At 45.4% G+C, this 20,654-nt stretch overlaps 1 protein-coding gene across 1 annotated transcript in view; it reads right to left on the bottom strand.

Moving 5' to 3' along the window:
- The window catches only part of LOC126534661 (uncharacterized), a 56,403-nt gene extending 37,542 nt beyond the window's left edge, over nucleotides 1-18,861 (bottom strand). The window contains exons 1-3 of the mRNA XM_050181924.2: nucleotides 16,951-18,861; nucleotides 12,407-12,532; nucleotides 9,006-9,122 (exon numbers count right to left, since the gene is read on the bottom strand). Of these exons, the coding sequence (XP_050037881.2) occupies nucleotides 9,006-9,122; nucleotides 12,407-12,532; nucleotides 16,951-17,026 (319 nt within the window). The 5' untranslated portion in view covers nucleotides 17,027-18,861. The remainder of the gene's footprint in view (nucleotides 1-9,005; nucleotides 9,123-12,406; nucleotides 12,533-16,950) is intronic.
- Between the last annotated feature and the right edge of the window lie 1,793 nt (nucleotides 18,862-20,654).

Genomic DNA, 20,654 nt, shown 5'->3' with positions numbered 1-20,654 from the left:
GACAAGCATTTCTTTTGTTATTATTATTATTATTATTATTATTGTTATTATTATTATTATTATTATTATTATTATTATTATTATTATTATTATTATTATTATTATTATTATTATTATTATTATTTAAGGATTGAAATGTTACGTAACGTACATACATTTTATCAACTTACTAGTGGACTTCGCAACAAAGCACAGTATTTTTCCACATCGTCATTTTCTACATCGTATTTTCGAAACTTGGCTCAATTTCCCCTTCGGGCCTTTTTTCTACGCACTACAACGGCTTCCGCAGTGATCGGGCCTTCTTTGAGTTGGAAAAAAAAGGAGGTGGCGTATTGATTATTGTTGACAGTTCAGCGAAGCACTCCCTGCGAGACGAAATAGAAAGTTTTCAGGAGTCGATTTATTTAAAAATCAGCCTAACGCACTGCTAGAAGTTTATTGTATCTCTCTGTGTATCGACGACTATTTACCCTGTCCTGTTTGATGAGATCATCTCTGCTATTGAAAGTATATTATCTTTAAAAAAGGAGGTGGCGTATTGATTATTGTTGACAGTTAAGCGAAGCACTCCCTGCGAGACGAAATAGAAAGTTTTCAGGAGTCGATTTATTTAAAAATCAGCCTAACGCACTGCTAGAAGTTTATTGTATCTCTCTGTTTATCGACGACTATTTACCCTGTCCTGTATGATGAGATCATCTCTGCTATTGAAAGTATATTATCTTTAAAAAAGGTGGTGGCGTATTGAATATCGTTGACAGTTCAGCGAAGCACTCCCTGCGAGACGAAATAGAAAGTTTTCAGGACTCGATGTATTTAAAGATCAGCCTAACGCACTGCTAGAAGTTTATTGTATCTCTCTGTGTATCGACGAATATTTACCCTGTCCTGTTTGATGAGATCATCTCTGCTATTGAAAGTATATTATCTTTCCGTATCGAGAGTGGAGTAATCATTCCTCGTAATCTTAGTACACCCGGAATTGACTGGAGCATGCCAAGTGCCGCCTGCTATTAGGCTTTCGAGCCTTCTGCTACCTTACGCAGCATAACTTTATCGCCAATCTCTCTGGTAATGTCTAAGACCAGTGCTTGTTAAATGCTCAAGTTAAACGAAATGTCTCGTACTGACATTTCATTTGTGCGTCCTGTCCTGATAGGGTTTGTTCGTTACTAAAAATAACTGCCTCTGTGTCAGCCCTCAGGCAGAGCTCCTCCAGTGACACAATTGAATCTTTTCGCTTTGCTTTCACGCGTGCTGATTATGTTGATTTATATGATATCTTGTCCGTTAACGAGTGGTTATAGATACAGACAAAACCAAACTGCATGGCTAAGTAGGTTAGTTTACAGACCTAGTTTTAAAAACGATGCAAAGATGTGTTCCCCAGTACAAGGTTGGTAGCTATAGATAGCTCCTCTGGCTTTTGTCTGAACTTAAAACTGTCCTGAAGTACAACGATGGCGTCCACCGAAAATCCAGAAATCCTCGGCCTAATGGGTGGAGTGAAGAACTCCGCTTTATTTTTCAGGCTTTCAGCAAATGCCTATACAAGCCGGATCACGACTCATATATTCTATTCTTCGACAAAAGCATCCTGTGACCCCACGGTGGAACTTTGGAAGTATATCGCCCAATTTGTTTTTTTTTTGTTTTGTTTTCTGTGCCACGTCTATGACTTTTGAGCCTGCTCTTCACAAGCTATTATCTTTTACTGTGAAGAACTTAATGATTCTGAATTAGCATGAATTTCGTTCTGGCCTCTCCGCTCGTAAGTAAATCTCGTAAGTGTCATGACGCAGGGCTCCATACCGGCCATTTAGAGAGGGAAAGTTGACACCATTTCCTGCGACATCAGGAAAGTTTTTGATGTAGTCAGCCATTCATTGTTTTTTTTTTTTATGTGCTGCCATCTTGTGAAAGCGTGGAGACATAATTCGCCGTAACTGCGCGTGGTTGGCGATCTGGCAGCGCGTGCTCTTCTTCTGGAGATAGAACACGTATGAGATACCATTAAGCGTGGGCGGATGTGTCTCTTCGTCTGGCCGTCTCGCTTTTCCTTCCTGGCTACAACATGGTGTCAGAAGGACAGGTTCTACCAGCGGACATCGGCTCCCAGTGATCCTCCATGCGGAGGAGGAGGCCAGCAACGAAACGCCGGTGAGCTGCTCCCTATACATACACCTCGGTACTCAAGCAACGCGACCCCTTAACGTTCGAGGCCATGGCGTCGTTCGTAATTCAAGCACCGGACGCCTTAAACTTTTCGTCACCGAACGAGTGGCCGAAGTGGAAACAAAGATTTGAACGTTTCCGAATCTCTTCAGTGTTGTGCGTAACAGGCCGAGGAGCATCACGTAGACGCGCTGCTCTACATCATGGGCGAGCGAGCCGAAGAAATCTACGCCATTTTTGCTCTCTCTGAAGAGAACTCCAAGAAATTCGACAGAGTCGTGGAGAAGTTCGATAAATAATTGATCCCGCGGCGCAACCTAATCTTTGAATGAGCCAGATTCAATGCCAGAGTGCAACAAGACGGTGAGTCGGCCGAAGATTTCGTTACAGCCCTTCACACATTTTCGAAAGACTGAGTTCGGCGTTCTTCGAGAAGAATTCGTGCACGACCGCCTCGTGGTTGGGATAAAAGATAAGCAGCTATCTGCCAGGCTATTGCTCGACGCAGACCCCACTCTTCAGAAGGGTTTTGAGTCTGTCCGCCAGATCGAGAGCGCCCATCAGCAACAAGTCGAGCTCCGCCAGGAAGTGCCATGTGTGAACAAGGTTGCGCCCGCACCCCAATCCACTTGGCGTACTTCAAAACAGTACAAAAGCGGCAGCTATTCACGTGGGACAAACAAGCCATCTTCATGCTCTGGTAAAAACAGCATGCCAAAACTATGCCGTTGGTGCGTTGAAGAGCGTCACCCTCGTACTCTGTGCCCAGCACGCTCGGAAGTCTGCAGGAATTGCCAGAAAAAGGGTGATTACGCCTCCGTATGCATGTCGTACAGCCTCGATTGTGTGGAAACGCAACAAGTAAATTTAGAAGCAAGATTCCTCGGACTAATCAAGAGGTTGCATGCTTGAACGTGCGAGGCAGCAGTCTTGGTTCAAGGTCAGCCAGTAGATTTCAAAATTGACACTGGCGCGGACGAAACCGTCCTCTCGAAGCAAGTATTCCACGTGCTCAAGGACAGACCTTTTCTCACAGCTCCTCCTCGCCAGATAAATGGTCCAGGCGGAAAGCTTCTTCCAGCCGTAGGAGTGGCACAACTCGAGCTCATCTACCACGACCGTACGATTACTCAGGATGTTTACGTCTTAGATGAGGTCCGCACTCCTTTGGTAGGCGAGCCGGCGATCGAAGAACTCCGGATGTTTACATTTGTAAACGCCATTGCTGAGAAAGTGAATCCGAAAGAAGAATGTCCAGCGTTGTTCCAGGGACTCGAGAATCTGCACAAGGAACACCGAATTAAGCTGCGAGGAGGAGCGAGACCTTTCGCACTCAGCACTCTGAGGCGCATCCGAATTCCTTTATACGAAAGGGTAAAGTCGGAACTACAAAGAATGCAGAAACTCGGCGTCATATCACCTGTTGACGAGCAGATTGAGTGGTATGCACCAGTGTTAGTCGTCCCAAAGCCCTCCGGAGACGTGAGAATCTCCGTTGACTTCACAGAACAGAACCGCCACGTTCTGAGCGAATGGCATCCTATCCCTTCCGTGGAGCACGCTCTCAGACTTCTTGATGGAGCTAAAGTGTTCTCCAACCTGGACGCTACTCTGGATTTTGGCAAATTCCACTTTGTTAAGGTTCTAAAAAGTTCACCACGTTCATCTCACTACTTGGATGCTTCTATTTCCACCGGTTACCGTTTGAAATTCCGTCTGCTCCTGAACACTTCTAGAACCAGATGTCGTGATATTACAAGGCGTCACTAGGCTTTTCTGTCACATGGACGCCATACTTATCTGCAGTTCGAATGAGCATGAGCACAATGAGACACTCAGAAATGTGCTGCCGCTACTCGTCAATGCTGGACTGACATTAAATGAAACCAAATGCTTGTCCAGCGCCTCACGTTCCTTGGACACTGGCTAGACCAAGGGGGCATACGCCCCGACGAAAAGAAAGTTGAAGCGATTATGAAAGTGGAGAGCGCGAGAAAAACGATCGAGCTGTAGAGAATTCTCAGAATGACAACATACCTCATCAGATTCATTCTCAATCTCCCTGAAGTCCTGCAACCACTTACTCTTTTACTGTCAAAGAAGCAAGAGTTTGCTTGAGATGCTCCTCAACAGCAGGCGTTCAACAAATGGAAGTCTGTCCTCTCGTCTAGCCCGGTCCTTGGAGTGTACGATCCATCGAGAGAAACGATCGTCACTGCAGATGCGTCATCCTTCAGACTTGGTGCATTAATCCGACAGAAGCAAACGAACGGCAAGTTTTCTTTCATCGCTTATGCTTCACTATTACTCTCAGAGACCTAGAAGCGATGCGCTCTAATCGATAAAGACGCTCTTGCCTTAGTCTGGGCACGTGACAAGTTCAGCGATTATCTTGTCGGCAAGCTGTTCAAGCTGGAGACGGACCATACACCGTTGGTTCCCATCCTCAATTCGAAGAACCTTGGCGACCTGACAGCCAGATTACAGTGGCTAAAGATGAGATTGATGCGATGCCAGTACGACATTGCATACGTTCCAGGCAAATACCTTCTAGCCGTAGATCTTTCCAGAGCGTCTCTCCAAAAATTAGAAAACACAGAGCTCGAAGAAAACGTCGGAGCTTTCGTGTGCCCTTTAAGACCCTCTTTTCCCATAAAGAAGCACTGCCTTCAATAGTTTACGGCATCCCATCAAACAGACCCTGTTTGTGCACAAATTCGCTGGTGGAGAAAGAACAAAGAGTGGCCCTGCAAGCGAGATTCACCAGTGGACATAAAACCCTTCTACGAACATCGACACCAGTTGACACTGGAGAACGATTTACTCCTCTACACGGCTCGAGTTGTCGTTCCGGCCCCCTGCCAAACCGAAGTCCTACGACTCGTACATTAAAGACACTTCGGCATAACAAAGACACTTGCTCGTGCCGGAGATTGTGTCTGGCGGCCCACTATAGGAGCTGATGTCAGGTCCGTGGTGAAGCAATGTCAGCAATGCGTCGAAACAACAAGTAACAGGAAAATGCCACTGAGAAGTTCCGTATTTGTAGAAAGCCCCTGGCAACGCATCGCAATGGATGTTTCACTTTAAGAGCCAGTGGTGGTTGATAGCAATAGATTATTATTGAAGATACCCTGAACTGGCTCGGCTCGAGAAACTTACGTCCACAGCTGTACTCAACCACTGCAAGTAATTTTTTGCACGCCGCGGGATTCCTGAGGAAGTGGTTTCCGACAATTTCCCGCAGTTTTCGTCGACTTCGTTTTCAGTCTTTGCTCAGGACTACTCCGTCAAGCATGTCACGTCTAGCCCTCAATTACCTCAGAGCAATGGACTTGCTGAGGCTGGGGTAAAATCATCAAGGCTTCCATGACAAAGACGAAAGACCGTTACTTAACGCTTCGAGCTTACAGGTCGACTCCTTTGAAGAATGGGTATAGCCCTGCGAAACTACTGATGGGTCGTCGGCTAAGAACCACGCTTTCTCTTAGTTCAACCAAGCCTACACCCCAACTGCCGGATCAAGAGAGCCTTCGGATTTCGAGGAACAGTACCGGAAACTTCAAAGGAAAGACTTTGACAGGCGTCACGGAGTCCGCGACCTGCTGGGGCTACTCTACGGAGGTGACATCTGGTTGACAGACCTCAAGTGCCAAGCTACAGTACAAGCCCCAGCCGATGAGCCTCGGTCCTACTGGGTTAACACCGACACTGGTGTTGTACGCAGGAACAATACTCAGCTAGTTCGCTATTACCCTGCTAAAACCAACGCAGAAAATGTTTGTGTCAGTGACGGTGCAGCAGGCGCCCGTTCGTGTTGCCAAGACACTTCCCACATGCATACTAGAAGTAGGAGGTGCGTGAAGCCGCCTGCTGCACTGAACATAGGTTGCTCAGTTGGGGAGATGTAAATGCTGCCATCTAGTGAAAGCGGGAGACATATTTCCCCGTGACTGCGCGTGGTCGGTGATCTGACCGCGCGTGCTCTTCTTCCAGAGATAGAGTAGGAAGAGGAAGCAAACTTCATTGCTCTAGAAAGGGTAATTCAGTGGTCAGGCCGGATGTCTTCATCTTCTATTTGTTGATGACGATCTCCGGCCTGCATGGTTGGCGCCCCTATTCCAGGGCACCACTGAGCGTGGCTACTCGTCGGGCATGATGCACCACCCTCTGTTGGAGGTTAGGGTCGCCGCTCGAGAGCACGCCATCCCACTGCTCGGCACTCAGATTTTCTATTTTGTGGAATGCCGTATTCGTATTGCACTCCCATGTGATGTGATAAAGTGTGGGCATTGCGCCACACCACGGGCATGTGTCCATGTATTGACTTGGGAACATTTTGCATAGTATATGTAAATTTCGGAAAGCTCCCTTCTGCAGTTTTTGACAGTAAACTGCCTGTTGTTGAGTGATAGAACACGTCGGAGAGACCATTAATCCTTTCAGACGCTGTCTACACAATTCTGTACAGTAAGGTAGTGCGTCCTCAGCAAAAGCACTGATGAAAGTATGGATAGTTGCAGTATAGGAAAGTGTGTTGCATGCACCTTGAAACACTTATAATTGTAACTGTGCTGCAATTTCGAATAATGTGCAGAATACTTTAGCAAAATGAATGGGAAGGTAGACGGTTGGGTGTTTTTACTCTGTGCCAGTATGTTGTATGCAGCGGGTTCACTTCTTTCATTGTTTTTGACATTGTCATACACCAGGCATAATTTCCAAGTGGCTGGATAAGTGCTTTTCAAGCTTTTGAAAACACCAAGTAGTTTTTGTTCTCATATTTGATTTCTTGTATCAAGTTTTCGCATGGAGTCGAAATTCTGTAAACATGACAAAGCTCACTAAGCAATTGAAAATTCTAAATTTTTTCTGCAGCTGTACAGTGTCTATGATTCTGCAGATGCAAGAGATTTGGCGAAAGCAAGTTTTCAATCAATGGGATAAAGTGGTGTCTGAAAGGGCTAAACGTGTGCGTATGTGACTCCTCGTCTGGCCGTCTCGCTCTTCCTTCCTGTTTATAACAGTTTCTGATCAAGTTTATGCACTTTGTTATTGACTCGTAAGTCGGAAAAGCTCTTGCGAAGTGATTGTCTCGATAAACTACGTCTTGTTAACGTCAATGGCCAAACATCTCCTTTATACGTGGCGTTGCGAGCTGGTACCTCTTGTCACTAAAGGGAGTTTTGGCGATCTTCATCAGAGTCTGCTTGGAGCCTGAACCATATCGACCATCAGAGTGGGTCCGGCAGGAAACGCGAGATGATGTATAACCAAATAACGGAAGCTTAATACACTGTTACGGGTGAGCGGTGCGCCCCAAGAGAAATACAGAAACGTTGGGTGTGCGTGCTCCTGTATGCAAGGGCAGAGATAATTTGTCTCCACGTGGCGTCTCGCTGGCTTTCTTATACCCTCCACCATCCGGGCACCCTCATTGTCCCTTGCTCCCAGGTGGCGGGCCTTGTGAGGACACGCCATTCCTGCTCACACAGACAAATTCGGGAGAAATCACTCGCTGACATGGAGGGGGTGAACGTAGGTCACGTCGGGTCAGTTCACAGAGAGCGATTTGGGGACAAACTAGTCCCTGGCCGATAGGGAGTGAACGTAGGACAAAAAAGAGTAGGACATGCACTGGTGCGTAATCCTGTCGCACGTCATTAGTCACGTCGCGTCTCAGACGTTTAGCATCCGTTGCATTCATGGCCACACAAAGTAAACCGTAACAATGACAACTAGCGGCGTCCCTCTATGATCAGCATTAGGTCTACTACTTTGGGAAATGTTTATTAATGACGTTCTTTCCACTATTCAGAAGTCTTCGTTTCTTCTACATGGCGATGACATCACGATTTGCAAGGAAATTCCTACTGTTTATGACTGTCGCATCCTGCAGCCTCACCAGGTTTCTCTTTGTAAACGGTGCAATGATAAAGCTATTAAAATTTATGTGATGACATTCGCTCGCAAAACAGCAAGAATTTCTATATTTCATTTCGTTGTTCTACACCATTGCTGTCAGAGTCAAAAAACGAGTTCTTTATGACTCTGCATGTACCATTTACAAGAATATAGAAGACAAGCGGTCCAAAGATAAATCCCTGTGGTGCAGCACTGACAGCTTTGAACGTGCTTGAGAACTCTCCGTTGGAGGTGACACAGCGTTGCTGATCTGACAGCTAGTCCTCAGCAATGGCATTATAGATGCACAAACGTCGGTTTCTTAACGTTTTGGGAGAAATGCGGCATGAAAGAGGAAAAATTAAGCGCCGTACATTCGTCACTGCAAACAGTGTCAAGTTGACTCCTGTCCTCGTACTGCCGAACCGCGATAAACCTATGTACGTTAGGTTGTTCAGTACGCTGTATGCGAATAATGTGTGCAGGACGGACTCGAATATTTTAAAGGCAAAGAATGGGAGAGATATTCTTTAGTTTTGTATGTTTGTATTCAAGCCAGATTTGTGGATCAGAGTGACACGAGAGATTTCCCATGATATAAGAAATTTTAGTGCCTTGAGGCAGGTGTTGAATATGCAAGTTACGATTAAACTAAGCCAATCACTGAAACGTTTAGATAAAGTCATGAGGTATTGACAGGATGACAAATGTGCGAAGGCAAGGCAAAAAGTAAAGAGACGTTCAAGAAGAGGCACATTTGTTCTAATCACAGAAAACTGAATCCTGCATTTTCTACATAACCTTCCTGCACTTCAGCGCATTTTGCCCAACGTTTCAAAAGTTAGGATTTCCTTCCTCTAATAATTATATTAAAATACGATAACAAAACATTATTACTTGTACAGTTGTGCTATCGCGCTTACACTGAGGACGTGCAGTAGTTGGAGGAGGTGGTGGTTGTGACGGCGTTGTTGGGGATGGTTCGGTTGTTCCTGGTTTTGATGATGTTGTGCTCGCTACGCCAGGGTCAGTTTTAGTGCCTGTGACAAGATAAAGAGGCGTCATGAGAGGTTTAATCCTGTCACGTTTTCGAGTGTTCCCGTTACGGCTATCAAATAATACAATGAATCAATCAGCCATTCGATCAAGCGATTAGCCATACAATGCTTAGAACCACATGAATGTGTATGAGGCTTGTACATAAGCAATTACATGTCATTAATTATTTGTATTAAAAATGTTCTTGGTAATTTTGTAGTTTAACGATTTTATTGTTTACAATTTAACGTTCATCGAAATTCAATTACTTCATTAAGTAACCAAATATAGCAACCAATCAACATTTTTTATGAAAGAAGGTGCAACAGACGATGCTGCCTTGTCTCTTAAAGTTTTCATAAAAATCTTTCATTTAGGCACCTACAAGTTCGACCTATGTATACTCTAACGCGTGACGGAGGCACAGAGTCAACTACATTGCCCATGAACTCAACAAAACGTGTGCGTTGCTGTGTAGAACATGTGCATCATCACCGCCGCTCTTTCTTCCTTGCTTATGCGCCTGGCGTGTGTTTCCGAAATCGCACTAATTTTAAGATATGCGCCATCAAACTCGATGCAAAAATGCACAGTTGGTTCACTTTCTTTAATAAAACGGTCTTGTATGCACTGAAGCAAGAAAGTAAATGAAACGGCCATTTATTCTGTGTGACACTTTATGAAATGTCTGGTAACTGCTGTCATTGTGGCAGTTATTTTCAAGCGAATGAGTCTGGGAAACTCCGTCTACAGTTTGTCAATTATAATATGTAGTGTAGATTGATCAGTTAAGAAGTAAATAATCATTTTGGCAAATAGTGTAATATTTGTTTAGGTTTCTCTTGCTAGTAATACCTGCCTCTTCGAATAACCGAGTTCAACGACAAGAGTCATGCCCTCAGCATCAGCAGCCCATTTATAAACATTCCCCGACACCTAAAGAACGATGACCTAGTATACGTGACTCATTGTTATGAATAGCATTCTAAGGGCTGAATAATATGCAGCTTTATATCGAAATACAACAGAAGTTTTCTTAACTTTTCAAGGAACGTAAACAGTTGCTTGAGTGCGTTATGAACAGTAATCTAATTTGTAATCAAAGAAATGACACCGGCAGGAGGTGCTTCCCATGTTAGCGGATGAATTCAATTCGCACTACTACGTAGCGATGGCCCTCCCTTCGGTTGTTGACCCTAAAGAATTTGCAGTGGGCAATTTTCCACTCCTGGATTGGCGCTATCGGGAGCGCCTTTCCCTGGCTCCAGTAACAAGTGCCTTTCCCTGGCTCCAGTAACAAGTGCCTTTCCCTGGCTCCAGTAACAAGTGCCTTTCCCTGGCTCCAGTAACGAGTGCCTTTCCCTGGCTCCAGTAACAAGTGCTTCGCTTCACACAGGACACAGTTCCGGGCATCGCGGATTTGAGTGACCACAATCTTGTGCGGGACGTGTATTGGTGAGATAAAACACAGCTCTTATCAACAGCGTGCTCGTTGAGCGATGTTTTGCTGTTGCTGCGGATGTCCCCGCACAGAGAGAGAGAGAAGATTACCGAATAAAAATTTGAAAGGCAGTTCTTATTGAAGATAAGCAACGTGCGAAGGCCTGCAGAGGACGCAATTGAAGAGGAGGGCCAGCTCGATCTAGGTGCTTCACTTGTGCAATGTTATTAAAATGGGCTGAAAAGTTAACGTTAATGTGATCGATTACTTTGTAGTGTTTACCCAATTGATATTGTGGGGCAGCAATTGGTAATCGTAATTAATCAGATTTTTAAGAAGTATGGTTGTAACTGTTATCGGTTACACTTATTTTTTTTCTGTATAGCGTAGGAGTCTGGTCAGTGTGCAGAAGGAGATCCCACAGCACAAGGCCGTAAAGCGACCTACTGTTAGATAACGCAAAGCCTATTTCAAGGATACGACGAAACAGTACATAGTATGTGAGATAACATTAGAATTGAACAATTACACAGTAAACGCCGGTAAACTAGTATAAATATAATCTTGAAAACATGGGTAGAACAGTAAAAAACTATCGGCATAATTTTGAACACGAGACTTTGAGGGCGTTAGTGAACAAGACAATCTTTTGCTTATACAGTAATAAAGTTCACAATTGCATAATACAAGGTGTGTGCGGCAACTTGAGATTTTCATTGCAAATCAAACAATCATTGCTTTTTGATTTGTATTCAACGCGTATTAGATTCCTATACGATGCCAGAATTCGGTGGTCGAGCTTCTCGAATACTCGTTTCGTTCGAATACTGTAAATGAGAGGAACCGTTCCTGCTGCCTACGTGGTGCAAATGTAGAGTCGTTGGAAGGATTGCTTAGCGGGAGTGCTGCAGATGTTGCTCAGATGGTTCAGTTGTTCAACAAGCACGTACGGGAGGCCACGTGCGAATAATTGTTTCCAGCCATTGAGAAGGCCTGTGTAGCCTTTCGCAGCCGACGAATTTGGTGGCTCTATTCAGAAAAAGCAGTTTATCTGCTTCATTTTCAATCTCCCCATGTTTGAATATCTTAAATGCACATTCGGCAGGGTAGTATTGCCCTTAGTTCTTTCACCGAGCACTTCACGCTACTACGAGGTTCTCGGACACGCTGTTCCATTCTTTTTTCTTCTTCTCTGTCGTTGTGCCGCAGACACGATCGTACATTGCTTTGTTTCAAACTTTTGGGTTCTGCATACACGGCATGCTCCACTCGATGTTTCGGATGTACAAGCTTCTCCGCAGATGAGACATCATGTTTTCAACGTTGTTAAGAGTATTAATTAATGTGTACTGGCCTTTTGTTGCTGAACGGGCTCCTTGAAGCTCACGATGTAATCTTTTAGATATTCTGAATCTTTGACATTCAACTTGAATGAGAAAGATCACTTTCTCGAACATTTGTATTCGAGTTGATATAAAAGCTTGGCTATACAATTAGCCCTGCTTAATACGTAACAAGACTGTTACACAAGTTAGCAACGTCAAAGGTCGTGGTGAGTTGGTCGCATTTAGTGCGCACCGAAGCAAAACGAAATTCGGAAGCCAACCTGCTTGGGTTGAAATATACTGTACAGGTGTTAGACGACACCAAAGGGGAAGCTACGGTTAAGTGTTCGGTAAAAGGGTTTTCCAAGTTAAAACGGGGTTTGAGCACGTGTTTTCTCTGATGGTCGTCTCTGCCAAGAGGAACTTATCTGACGTTTTTCTTAACGTATAGAAGCTCTAAGTTTCACATTCAGTGTCCATTCATTGCAACGTAGGAGAGTGTGGTAACTTGGGCTTTGACCTGTTGACGCCGCTTTCGTGGTCGGAGGCCGTGCGTGATACGCGGGGGGGTCAACACCCGAGTTGCCTCCGGAGTCACCGCCACCACCACCGCTGCTGCCTTCTGCCTCCCCACCGGTCGGCTCCACTGAAATTAGAAACAAGCGAAAGAGGAGAGTAGATCGATTGGCACGGTGTTTGATGGACCACCGCGAATAATTTTAACCACCAGTGGTTCCTCAACGTATATCTGAAATTGATTACGTGACTGTTGTCGCAATTCATGCATCGTCGATGTGCGGCCGGAAATCGAACGCGCAACCTCGTGCTCGCACAGACAACACGCGCCGACGCGCGCGCGCGTGCACATACCTATAATCCGTGCCTTAGTTGCCAGCGAAACGCGTGCCGTAGCATGTGAGGATTGATAAAAAAGAAGCTTAAGTTGTTCCTAAATTTTCAGGGTTTCGCGTGCAGGTAAAGATAGAGCCCTATTAAGTTTTAGCTGTCATTGACTGTCGTAGGTCAAGAGCATGCCAAAATGTCTCCCGGTTGACCAAACACACTGTGGTTCATTTCGATGAAACAGCCTGTTATGACAGAGTTACTGAAATAAGTTGTGCTCGTTTTTCTACTATAATTAGTTATCATTTATGTTCAGGCTGACCCCTTACGTAAATGCAGGAAGACATATATATACGAAGGAGGCAATTAGTCCTAATTGCTGCTCTACGGTAAAGTTGGTGACTGGTGCAATCAATACCATTGTGAGCATCGCTATGTGGTGAACTTCTGTTCAGGAGAACACGGTTAAACAGAATATGAGGGATGCCGTGTGAACACTTGGTTGGTTCCGATAGGAACAGCGGGAAACTAGTAACACGCCCCACAGCAGGTCAGTCGCTGTGGCGTTGCGCGGCTGATCACGAGGGCGCGGGTTCGAACGCTGCCGCGACAGCCGCTTTCCGATGGGGGCGAAATGTGATTAGAATTAGATGCACTTTGAGTAACCCCGGGTGGTAATAAAATATTGTGTTTTTCCGAAATAGTGCGTGCCTCCTAATCAAATCATGGTGTGGGCGAGGAAATCCTCGACATTTGATTAAAATCAGGGTGTCTACCAACCGAGAAAACCGGGAAAACCGGGTATTCTCAGGGATCCTAAATAGTCTGGAAAAACTCAGGAGAAACTCAGGGTATTTGTGCCTCTATCAGGGAAAATTAGCTGCAATCTTATTGAAAGGGTCGAAAGTCGCGGTAATGCTCGCTCGAGTAGAAATGGTAATGAATCGTCTTTGACGTCCTGTTGTCGTCAGGAGGAGTTGTCAGAGTACAGTCAACGACCGACTATCCGGATTCCCGATAATTTGGACGGCTTCGCGGCACCACCATTACCCAATAGAGTCAATGTATCAGAACGTCTGAAATTCCGGACGCACGAACGGTTCGCCGTCCGATTTTCTGGACGCTTTGCCGTGACCACAGGTCCGAAACGGCATTAATCAAAACCTCCACTGCTGCCATTTTGATTACCTCGCCGCCTTCAACTGGCGCTCTCGCACGCAGATCCTCTGGCAATCCATAGCCACCACCGCAGCAACGCTAGGCCTAGCTGCTTCGACTACGTTCGCTATGAAGCTTCTTGCCCTTGGGTGCCGTGTTTTTCATTGAAAGAATTCGCGGCTGTCAGCAACGGCACGGACTCTGCCTTTGTGGTCCTTGCGATTGGCTTAGAAGCTTGGAAAGCACATACAAGCCTCCGTACAAAAATGTCACTTGGTGAAGCATACGCAAAAGTATTGCAGTGAAGCATAACAAGCGTGGGAAGGGGCTACTGCCACGGGATACAGTATGCATTCCTTAATTAAGCACGCGTGTATCCGGTATTTCCTCTCACAGTACCAGCACCGATCTGCCTAATACATTTACCGACAGGTCTTTAGAGTGTTTTTGAAAGTGCCTGTGGCGGTTTGAGCCCTTAAGGGCAGAAAATGACATGCATTTATTTTTTTCCCAACTGACCCATATTTCGGACGTTTTCGCAGCCCCTTAGGAGATCGAAAACTTGGACGTGGAGTGTGCAACTGACCAAGAAGATGCTTCAAATTGTCCTTTGGGCGAAGGAGTGGCGGAAGGTGTACAAGAACAGAAAGGACCTACGCATTCAGGAATGAACGGGAAAGGAAGCGTGCTGCCGCCATTTTGAAGGAGCTTGAGCTCAAAAAACAGTGTCAGCTGATGCTGAAATGCAAGTGTCACTCATCCAAACCAAAATAAACTCTTTAAAGCAGTGAAACACGACACTGAGGCGTCGTGCGTGGGCTGAGAGTATGTCAGAACAGCTGGGGTTGACTTTTGAGCTCTTGAGAGAGAATCTCAATTGTGACAAAGTTCGGGCCTCATACCACTGAGCTTGCTATCAGTTGATAGAAATACCTCATATTCGAAAATATTCGCCTTTGTATGAATCTCCCTTTTCATTCGTATTTAAGAATTTCCAATTCGATTTGCAATTTCTTTGGAAGACAATTTATTTGCTGTGCATTTTACTAACCCCTTCGTTCTATTCTCTTTTTGAATAACATAAACACTACTCTTTAGTATTCAAATTGGATTAAGTAGTTCTTTAATTTTTTTTCATATGCTTACTAGATAGTAACAGCATCGGGCAATATGGTTTCAGCTCATGTTGACATAAAACATAGTTCTGCATCACTCATGGAATTTTGCAAGGGCACTCAAGGAAAACCTAGAAAATTCAGGGACTTTGGAAATGTCAACTTGGTAGACACCCTGAAAATACTTCCTTGTGCCTGGAGCGCGCAATTAGTAAATAAATTGTATGACGTGGTATGCTGAATCACTCGAGATTGTCTTAATTATTTCAGTACCGATGATCAGCGCACAGCTTCAAAAAAGTAGGTTCTTTCTATACACAGTCGTCCTGGGTCTGATATAGGAAAACCGCCAAATAGACAATGCTCGCATAAATGATCGAATTTTAGAACGCAGCTCTTAAGCGGCCGTTCCTGCGGCGAACGTCGTTGGCGGTGCGAATCGGGCACAGCGAAAGATGAAAACGAACATGGAGCGCAGCGGGAGATCAAAACCGCGAGGAGTAAACAGGAGAGAAGGGTGCACTGCAACTCGGACGCGAGACTCCCGTCAGCGCGAGCGAGCACAGTGGCTTCTACGACGCGCCATGCGGCGAGTCGTAGAAGCGTTTGCAAGCATGGTCTGCAAGCATGGCCTGCGGCAATTCCTGGGGGCGGCCGTCTGCTCACATCGAGAGATTACGTCTGCGAGAAGCATTTCACGAGCAACATGATGAGACGTGATAAGTACTACGGTGAGCTTAGAGGTTTATAGCGGTCATGGAAAAGAACGCGTTTTATTTTTTACTGTGCTCAAATGGCTGAAGCGTAGCAGCAGTTGCTCTTCGGTCTACAAGCGGTAAAGAAGGGCGAGAGAGTGCCCTCAATAAAAGTCAGGCGCGCGCGGCCGAACGGGAGCAACACGCTCGATAGGTTGGGAGCGGTGGTAATTTTTTTCCAGGCCGCCAGGCGCCGCCAGCATGATAGTGGCTCCGCGGGCTTGTGACCTCTTCTGGTCACCGCACACAGCGGAGTTTCCACTCCTAAAGGTTTCTTGCTCCGTGACTGCAACCAAGAGGTAAAAGAGTGAGGAGGAACGCGGCGAGATGGCGAGGACAGGACAAGGCATGACGGCCAGCGCTGAAAAACAGCGCTGGTGTGGCCTTCGGACGCACGGCGCATGTGCTTCTACGCTAACAGCGCCGACGCCGGAGAATGCGCTCAGCGCGAGCCACGCCTTCTAGTGTTTGCTTTCTTCCTGAATAGTGAGCGATGCATGTTGTGGAAATGCTTTGTTTGTTGCTGCTGCTGGCTGCTGCTGATGCTGCTGAATGAGCTGCCCGAGAAGACGCTCAGCGCCATCGTCGAGAGCACGCTGTCATTAAGAATCAAATTCGTTACCCTAATATGCACCGCGAATTCGAAAGACATAAAGGGCTACGTTCGAAATTCGCCATAGGGAGTATAGTAATCGTCTGGGAACTGTTCATGACATGGTTGGTAGTTCTCACATCATAATCATTTGTGAGGGAAGGTGTGTGCATATCAAATAAATATCCTCATGTTCCCAGTCATAGCATATTTGTTTTCAAAAGTGCTTGGCGCATGCATTTCTTGTTCCAAATTGGGAATCTTGCGATGACCCACCTTTACTTCTGAGGCAAAACTTGTTCAGCAAGTCACTCAAACTTCATTGTAATTGACCTCAACAGCATTATGAGTTTCCGCAGAATGTTGAAGAAACGTTGTAAGATACCCAATTCAATGTTTATATAGCGTAATATAGCCATCATCACTAAACCTTGACCTCGCATCAACTCCAACGTGTGCGTTGGATCTGCATAATTTTATTATTTTACTTGAATTGGTCCATTTTTGTAGGATGCTAAACCATGCATTCACGAATGAAATAACTAAATGAAAGAACTAACTACTACACTTCGATCGAATGAGAGAAAGTGGTTACACTCACCATGTGAACTTCCAGAAAAACCAATAAAATAGATCAATCCGATGAGGAGGAGGAGTAGCACAAGTGCGATTACCATGTACGGCACCTTCGAACCACCCTTTCCCTCACCGCCACCAGCTCTGCGGGAAAGAGAATTTTCAGACACTCATCCCTGTGAAGGCGATTGGTCAGTGAGCTGTTAACATCATGACAAATGGCATCACAAAATGAAACACGCACATTCAGGCTTACAATGTTTAGAATAGTTTGATTGAAGAACATTATTTTTCTGCATTGTGATCACTATAGGAAGCACCGACAGGTTCCGCCGTAACCATTTTATCAATATTCTTGGACAATGTTAGCCCAGTGCACGCGAGATTAACTGTGGTTGTACTCTCGATTGGTGTAACAGGACACTCCAAATTCCATAAAGGTTTGCTGCTTCCGAAGGGTTGGCGCGTACGTGGTTGGGCCGATTTTGCAGATAGTTCAGTTTACATGTCAGAGACAGAACAAGCAGGCGCACCGAACCACAAACCCGGAAAATGAGTCTGTGCTGAAGTACCGATGATTGTTTTACTGTGTGGTTTCACAGATAACAGAAGAATTGCTGCAGCTTTTCTATTGTAAGGTTTTTGAGCCACTCGATCCTCTCGACTGGTGAATCGTGACGGCGATCGGTTTTCTTTTTTTTTTTTTGCTGATAACGATGGCGATGACGCAGAAAATTCCAACCAACGTACCTGCTTGATCGGGTTTTTTTTTTTTTTTTTTTAGCTGATAACGATGGCGGTGACACAGAAAATTCCAACCAACGTACCTGCTTCGCTTTATAAGTCTAAACACGTCGCCTTAGAGGCAGGATATGACCGATTTCTCTATCCGGAATTGTGCCGGTGCAGTCTTTTCCTGCTACATCTATATGAATGTCGCTAGATAGGAAAGAAAAAAAAAGCAAGTTTTCTTGTACTACGTTGAGCTGCTGCGCATGCCTTCGTAAGGTGAAAGCCTTAAGTGGCTAATACCCCCGGTGATCTGGAAATCACGGAGTGCGGTACAGAAAGTCATGTGAGCTCGTCTCACACTGACGCGTGCTCTCGCCTTCGTCGTCGGCTTCTTCCACAGCTGGCTCTGATGCCACTCATCGTACAAAAGAAATGCAATATTAAATGTGATAGAATTGGTTTAGGCACTCGAATCCATTTCCCACTGTGGCAGTCGTACCCTCGAGCTCATGTGAAAGTCGAACCCACGACGCTTCGTACTAAGGAGAGGTTAACTAGGGCACTGTTAATATAGAGTTAATGAAGCCACTCGAACCCACGACCTGTGGTGGGAGAAAACAGTAAGATGTAAGAAAGGATCCGAATGTGAATACCAAGTAATTTTATGAAGGTCTCTTGTGCGGGCAGGCTGTCGCCTTCACATTGTTTGGCGTATGCTACAGTGACTGTTTATTAATGTGAATATCGTTACATGAAAATGCTATATGTTTTGAAGAGAAGGCCTTCTTAGGCGACTTCGAGCGGGTTTGCCCGGCCTGGAATTTGGGTATTTACATCTGAACTCTCGGTGAAAGAAATGGTGCCTTCGCTCCTCGAGAGAGCCGCAGAGAGTCGAGCTATTAAAACTTGGGTCTCAGCAACGTATGAAGCGAGAATCACTCGCGCCGTGGGTTAACTTGCCGGCGCGTTCGTTCTGCGCCAATGTAGTTGAAAAGTACCCACAATGCACGACAGACTTCACGATCTCCGGGATGCGCGCGCCTGTCCTCTTGGTCAAAAAAATAAAAGCAAGAACAAAAAAATAGAATGATATGCGTGTCAACCAAAATCGACGCCAAAGAAGACACCGTCTTCGTGCATGCGCGTAAAGAAAAATAGGAAATGATAAGACTCCACAGGAATAACGGAAACCAAGGGGCCCGGAAAATAACGTCTGATCATGGAGTGAGCAAAATAATGCGAGCAATGAAAAAACATATCTTGCAACTGTGCAACGTTGGATCATCTTAATTATACCACAATTTCAAGAAGTATAGATACAGTATACCATGCACGTCGTCTCGACCTTTCTTTGTCGTCGACTTTGGTTAGCCAGCCTTTCTATTTTCAGTGTGCGGCTAGGGAATGCGGGCTAGGGAATGCCTGTTTATTCGTGCATGGACTGGCACCGCCGCTTGACGAGCGGCTCCGAGAAGGCGTCGCTCGGTCTCTACGATGAATGCTTTACGGCTGCTCTGCGCGTATTGAACGTTTCGTCACCGAGCAACGACAATGATAGCGTTACTCCTCACGTCGTGGCTTCAACGCTGTCAGTGTTCACCTGTGACAAGGTATATAACATCTGTAGAGACGTGTTGTGGTTTAGGCAGCAGTGTAATATGTCCATCTAGAGCCTTGTAAACTTGCGCGTTTAGTTAACATCTAAAGTGCAGCCAAAGAAAAGCTTTCACTTTAAAAGAAAGTATCGGCAGAGACACTTAAGACTTTTCACGCGTTGGAATGCGTAACATTCTACCGAGCGTAGACCTCGGAACATCATGAACGCGCCCAATTTACGCACGAGTGAAGTGACGCCTACTCCTCGACATTTGCTGCGCCGCAGAAGCTCACTAGTGAATGCAGTAGGCCACACCTTTACTCAGCTAGATGGCTGCGATGTGACGTTTGCAATGACGCACGCAATAGGGACACCTTTAGTCTTCCACAAACATGGAGCCGTCGCAGGTCGGGGAAAGCATGCTCGTCTCACCCCCCGGATGCCCTGGTTGAGTTCCAACCCAGACCGACGCGTGCGAAATTTTATTTCCTTTAAAGGAACCTCCCTACGCATTTCGGCGTCAGTCAGAGCATTTTTTAACTTGTTTTTACTCTTGCGCCGTCGGCTATTTTTGATATCATCTTTCTATCACTCAGACTCAGACGTATTTTTCCGTAGTGGTGCATACGATGTTTTAGCATTAAAAAACTTAAATGTTTCAATAATCTCCAACATATTGTATGTCATGAAACAGCCGCCTACGTCTTGGTATGTACCCAAGTTGGCATAGTATGACAAGCGTGTATGACGAACATGTTTGATCGGTCATGTAATGAATATCGTGACATGTATGTCATGTAGGTCATCAGACAGGTACCTACGTCTTGGTGCTCTCATGGTTGTCTCGTTAATTGTTATGTACCAGAATTGGTATAGCGTAATAGTTCTGCGGAAACTCGCGAGGTGGAGACAAGCAATTAATAAAAGGAAAATGAGACATCCACTTAATCGTAGCAATTGCTACAAAGTTCGACTTCGCATTGCGATCTGCTAGCCTCTTGGTCAGCTCAGATGGTAGAGGGGCTGCCCCGGAAAGGCGATGGTGCCGGGTTCGAGTCCTGGACCAAGACGAATTATTCTTCAATGGCGAGGCTTTCCGTTCGAGGAACCCGTATGGGTTTCCTATGTAGCAATTGCTAAGATTAGGTGGATGTATCATTTTTCTTTATTAATCAAAATTGGCATAGTATGACGGGAGTGTGTGACGAGCATAAATGGTAGGTCATCCCATGAATATAATGACGTGTGTCATGTAGCTCTCATCAAACAACCGCCTACTTCTTGCTATGTACCAGAATTGTCATTGAATGACAAGAGTGTACGATGAACATAAATGATAGTAAATCACTAGGATGTCACGACATGTGTCATGTAGGTCAGGAAACTTCCGCCTACGTCTT

This window comes from Dermacentor andersoni, chromosome 7 (assembly GCF_023375885.2).
Source record: "Dermacentor andersoni chromosome 7, qqDerAnde1_hic_scaffold, whole genome shotgun sequence".
NCBI classification, from domain to species: domain Eukaryota; kingdom Metazoa; phylum Arthropoda; class Arachnida; order Ixodida; family Ixodidae; genus Dermacentor; species Dermacentor andersoni.
Note: the sequence above shows the minus strand (reverse complement) of the source record. Positions and strands in the feature narration are given on the sequence as shown.